The sequence below is a fragment of the Grammomys surdaster genome, unplaced genomic scaffold, assembly GCF_004785775.1.
Source record: "Grammomys surdaster isolate TR1022 unplaced genomic scaffold, NIH_TR_1.0 215, whole genome shotgun sequence".
Classification (NCBI taxonomy): domain Eukaryota; kingdom Metazoa; phylum Chordata; class Mammalia; order Rodentia; family Muridae; genus Grammomys; species Grammomys surdaster.
The window spans coordinates 48,313-54,352 of record NW_021604660.1 but is presented as its reverse complement, the minus strand read 5'-3'; the positions used below and the strand labels follow the sequence as shown (position 1 = coordinate 54,352).

General features: G+C 37.9%; 1 protein-coding gene across 1 annotated transcript; it reads left to right on the top strand.

The window, feature by feature from the left end:
- The first annotated feature begins 638 nt into the window (after positions 1-638).
- Fabp7 (fatty acid binding protein 7) lies at positions 639-4,227 on the top strand. The gene is made up of 4 exons (XM_028772605.1): positions 639-808; positions 1,233-1,405; positions 2,054-2,155; positions 3,891-4,227. The coding sequence occupies exons 1-4, from the start codon at positions 736-738 to the stop codon at positions 3,939-3,941; spliced, it is 399 nt and encodes a 132-aa protein (XP_028628438.1). The 5' UTR covers positions 639-735; the 3' UTR covers positions 3,942-4,227.
- The last annotated feature ends 1,813 nt before the right edge of the window (positions 4,228-6,040 follow it).

The window sequence follows — 6,040 nt, the reverse complement described above, 5'->3', positions numbered from 1 at the left end:
AACAAAGGGCAAACCCACTGTGTTTGTGTTGAGAGTTGGCTCCCTAGCTAGACTCTCTGTTTCATTGACACTGAGTAGGTTTCAAAAAGAGTTCATCTAGGAAATCCATCCTCACCCACGCGCTGTATCTTTTCAGTTTGGCATACTCTAGTCTGCATTTTGCTCTCCGTTTAAATATAAGGGACAACTAAAATGCACCCTTCAGACTCCTTTGTCTGAAAAATCTGACATTTCAGTGAGTTTTTCTTTAAGGAGGCCTTCATTTGTAACCAGCAGCATGCTCTTGTTAAGGAATCAATCTGAATGTCCTATTATTCTCTTTTCTTTCCTCCCAGTTTGAGACTGGAGTTGCCAAATCCGTCTCCCCTCCCTCCCCCGCCCTGAACCTGAAAAACCCTCTCTCTTCTCCCAGGCCCCCCTGACTTCCTATGGAGAGCTCTTTGGCCTCAGAATAGTGGTGTGTGTACTGGGAGGATCTTGACCTACTCTGCTAACCCAGTGGCCTGAGCAAATCACGAGGAGGATTGGAGCCATCTGCCCAGCCCCTCCCCCCGCGGCAGCCTACTGGAAAGAGACAAGTTAGCCATTCAAATGATTGGCTTTTTGCCCACTTCTTTTCCAAATAAGAAGGCAGGGGCTGCTGCTGAGGTGCAAAGAATTTTTGTGAATTACGGTGGTCGGTAGACCAGAGTTCTTCCAGCTTCTACCTATTTTCAGCTGACTAGGAGGGCAAGGATGGTAGATGCTTTCTGTGCAACCTGGAAGCTGACAGACAGTAAGAATTTTGATGAGTACATGAAGGCTCTGGGTAGGTAAAAATAAGACATACTGTTCTTTTTTTTAACTCTGTATTTTGATTCTTAAAAAAACCCTACTTACCAGTTTCTGAGAGACAGGACGAACACATTGCTTTAATTATACTAGATTATGCACATCCCACTTAAATAAATTCTTACTATGGCATTTTCCTCCCTTCTTGCCCAGGACCAAATAATGGGACCATTTGATAGTCTATGGAAAATGTGAAACTTCTGTAACTTTGGGGAGGGGAGTGAACATTTCCCTATTTGTGCTCAGCTCGTCCTGGCTAATGGATTAACCATTAATTAGGTTTGAATGGAATCTACACTTTAGTATCCAATTCTGGATTCTCAGACTGGCAAGCAGATTTCTGCTTTATGAACTATTTTGGAAGTTGCTGTTAACTGTACCAGCTCCTTTTGCTGTTTCAGGAGTGGGCTTTGCCACTAGGCAAGTGGGAAATGTAACCAAACCAACAGTGATTATCAGTCAGGAAGGTGGCAAAGTGGTGATCCGGACACAATGCACATTCAAGAACACAGAGATCAGTTTCCAGCTGGGAGAAGAATTTGAGGAAACCAGCATAGATGACAGGAACTGTAAGGTAAGAGATGGGGCAGAGGAATGAAGATTCTCCATCTCTCTGAAGACATGGAGATGGGAAAGAAGTTTTCAGAATTCCCCTTCAGAGAAAAAGAGCTAGAGTTAACACTTTAGGGTTAATTAGTTGTATCCTAGACACTGAGTAATTTCCATAGCCAAACTTGCAGGCTAGTCTTCTTTTGTCAGACATTTTTCACATTTTATAGTAACTTTTACCCAGAGAGTATTGAACAGTGTTTATTTGAAAGAAAGACCACAGCTTTTTCCTTCTCTCTGATCATCTCAGCTTGACCAACTAGTCCATCTCACAACAAAGCTTTGTTTCAACAAGAAGAGTGACTAGTTCTGTGTTTTTATTTCTGATCTATGCCAGTTTTGCCCTTTCTGCTGTGCTATAGCCATTATTTGTATATCTTAGATAAGCTAGTTGATGGATTTGTGTTTTTGTGCTGAATTATAAATGGATACGTTTTGGAAAGCATAGACTCTTGAAAGTAGCAGAGGATGAGGTGTTCCTGGGATAATTACGGGTGATCTACTCAGTGGGTGATGTACTCAGTTATGGCCCTCTCTGATAGTGCTGTCATTTGACTTCTGTGGGACGTGGACTTTTGCCTGTTAACCCCCTTTACTTTGTTGTTGCTCTCAGTCTGTGGTTCGGTTGGATGGAGACAAGCTCATTCATGTGCAGAAGTGGGATGGCAAAGAAACCAATTTTGTCAGAGAAATTAAGGATGGCAAGATGGTCGTGGTAAGTCCTAAGGAGTCTGCGTTTTCTGTCCCTATTTCCCTGATAGCCGCCTTTCCTTCTCACTGCTCTCTCGACTCCTTACCTCCTCATTTTTCCTCTCCTCACCCCTTTATTTTTGTCTTAGCTACATGTGCCTTTCAACACTCTAACAATATGTGAAGCAGGAGGAATAAAAACCTCAAAACTAGTTGTTGTCTCAGGTTGGCACCTGTAGAGTTTCAAAATTATACCTCAATTTACCCCAAAAGTGTGTGCCAAGAACTGTAGTCATGGGATTGCTGTGAATCTCCAGCCTTCAACTGGACTTAAACATAAGCTATTGTTTAGGAAAATACATGAAGATAACTGATAGGAAAACATAAAGTAACTGAATATCAGGGAAGTTACTTATTAGAGACTGTAATTAGGGCATTTTAAACATTTTATATTTACTTGTAAGAGCTCAGTGCAAATAATTTTAATAAAAGGTGAAACTTTAATTTTTACTAGAACTGTTTGATGTCATTCCCTTACAGTTGTTTTTATTTTTAATGAATCAACTGAGTTTTCAACATATGCCCAGTGACAGCTAGGTGTGTAAATACCATAAAATAGAAAAATAATTTTATAAATAATTTTCCTTGTGATAGAAGGAGTTAGGCCTTGACCTAGACCTGTAGAGACCACTTGAAAAACAGAAATATTATTTAAATGATAGTGATATGGGAAAATTTGCGTATTGCTCTTGGGAATGTCTGGGGTTCCTTTACAAACTCTTGCTAAGATTAGAAGGTGGCTTTCTTGCTGCTAGAAAAGAATCAATTGCCCACTTCTTTATATTACAGTCAGAGCTATTCTGAACTAAAATATACTTTTTACATGTAGAATGTTGGAGAGCAGAGAGCAGAGATTTTTCTTGAATTATCAACAAAGAAAATAGTTCCTTTCTAACAGTTATCCTGAAGTTATTTTCTTATGATGTATCCTTGATTCCTTTCTTGTCTACATAACCTAGAGCAAGCTCATCTTTAGACATCCTGACTGTGATCAGGCAAGACTGAGTTCTGAATTGAAGATTACAGCAAAGGCGTACTGAATTCTGAGGAGCATACCAATGCTTGAATGTCTTGAGTACACACCTTAATACTTTAAGGTGATTTTGTAGTAATTCTTCACCTTCAGAGTAAGAAAGTCCAAATCCAATGCCACTGCCACCTAATCACCTAGGTTATGTTCACATGGGCTAAACATGACAAAGTAGAGAGAACACTGTACTGGCTTGTCCTTGCTTTTAGAATAGGTCATTCATGATACCATGAGTTCAAAGGTTTGAATTTTCTAAAGAAGTCCATCAATATTATGGATTGAAAACTGCTATGAAAACGTATGTAAAATCTAATTTCCTTTCAAAGCAGACAGTTGAGGCCATAGTGACATCGCGTCCCTTCCTTGGATCCAATTTGTCCCAGTTCCTTTAATAATTTCACAGGAAAGGAATTTTTAAAGCTTTAAGTTTCCAACTCAGTTTCTATTTCCTTTTCCTTTTCATAAATTTTAATAACATGAGCTTGCTTTTCACTCATTAAACACAAATATCCTTTTGCTTGGTTAGGAAACAAAGAATACAAGCAACTTTAATGCTTGTAAATGTCTCATCCTTTGGCTTAATATTTAAGTCATGTACGTGACAATGTTTAAAACTTGAGTTGTGAATGTTCCTGGGTAAAAAGATTCAATTATCTTTGGACTATTTCAGACTCTTACCTTCGGGGATATCGTTGCTGTTCGCTGTTATGAAAAGGCATAGAAGAGGTGATGGATCTTTCGTCAACTTGGTTTCCTGGAGTCCCAGAGTTAATCAGCTACTGAAGCACTGGTCACTAATTATAAGTTTGTTTTTGGTGCAGAGGCAGAAAATTATAATTTAAGATGTGTTACTCCAAGCAACTCTTGGAATTTTGATATGCAAATTTCCTTTTTTCCATTTTTTAAAAATAATTTTACAATACTTTTTATAGAGATGGGAATATACCTTATGATTTCCTTTGGAATGCAAACTAAATTGGAATAAAAAAATACACACACTTATAAAAGCTGGTTGTCATTTTTAATGCCATCAATCTATCTTGAAACTGTCAATTTGAGAGTTTTCCATACAGTAGCTTTTCTTATACCATAAAATAAGGCTGGAAAAAAGTCTTGTGTCTTGTATAAAATACTCATTCATAAGATAACTGGGTGACTCAGAAAAGTATGGAGATGCCACATTTTTAAGTCTATAATGAAGAACCTGGAATTAATAAGTTCATCTGATCAGGACCTAAGGAAGTTGGTTATAGTGAGCAAAACTACAAAAATGATCTTTTGCTATTAAAAACATTATAAAGGAAAAAAAAAAGGCTTCAACCTGTGACAAAAGGCAAATATAATTCAGTGCCACGAATTCACAGTGGCATTTATCAAAGTTTTATAGCCAAGACAATTTTTAAAAAAAAGAAGTTGATTTTATCCTCTACTCTTAGCACGAATCTCCAAACTCCTCACTACACTGAACTTAACTAAGTCAGTGTTCCAATTCCCCCTTTTTTTTTTTTTTTTGGGGGTGGGTAGAACAGGTAATTAGAACAGAGCTGACAAAACCAAAACAAATACCTTTTTATAGGTAGTTTGCATTTGCTATGTACACACACACACACACACACACACACACAAACGTGACTCAAATTTATTACTTGTAAAATGCTCTTGAGTCATTTTCTCAGCCTATGATCTAAAGCGAGGCAGGGAACAGGGCAAGCTATTATTTATCGGCTGATGGAGTAAGCCAAGGATCAAAGCTGTATGGCTAAGTTCTTGTGACGAGGAAATAATATCGAGAATGGCAAACTTCTCTTAATGCTCTCTTGAAAATCAGCATTTCAGCTCAGTTCTCTTCTAAAAGAAAACTGCAATCTTGTGATTTCATTAAGTTTTTATAAGTGAATTCAAGGTCAAGATATAAAATATGAGGAAGTGTCCTTTAATTTATATAGTTCACTACAACCATACCATTACCTGCTTGCTATAGGACAGGTTAAATATTCCTTACCCAAAATACTCTAAACAAAACGTGCATTGGACTTTAGAATATACATGTGCATAACAAGATATCTTAGAAATATGATCTAAAGTCAACATTGATTTATGTCTTACAAGTACCTTTCTCACATACTTGAAAGTAATTTTGTAAAATAATTCAATGCACTTGCACTAGAATCTGCTGTGTTAAGGTCAGGGATGGAATTTCCCCCTTGGTGGTGTCATGACAGTTTAGGACTTTGGAACGTTTTAAATTTCTGATTTCTATACTAGAGAGATACTCAATGTACAATTTAAAATGTTTTATAGTGGTGTGTGTGCATGCATTCATGTGGTTGCCTGTGAATGTCTGCAGAGGTCAGAAGAAGGTGTCAGATTATCTGCAGCTGGAGTTATAGGTGGCTATGAGGAACCAGACTTGGTTGTGTGGGGAACCAAACTCTGGTCCTCTGGAGGAGAATAAGTGCTTTTCAGCATTGAGCTATCTCTCTAGCCACTCAGCATGCACTTCAATATATAACAAAGAGATACAAAATTAGGCATTTGGATGTACAATTATTAGTGTCAAAGTAAGATTATCTAGCTAAGGTTTCTGGGCCTAGTGGGCCTACTCTCTTTAACAAATACAAAGCAGGACTTTGATAATGTGCTCATTCCATGTCTCTAATAGTCACCGTCTCCCTTGGTGGCAATAATTCCTGACTCTTGCTTTGAAAGCATTGACTCTGGCCTGCTGCATTAAGGGGGCATTGTGAGTAGGTGAAAATACAACCTGTTGGTATTAATTTCCAAAACATTAAAGAATGGAAAGGGGTATAGATGAGAGTA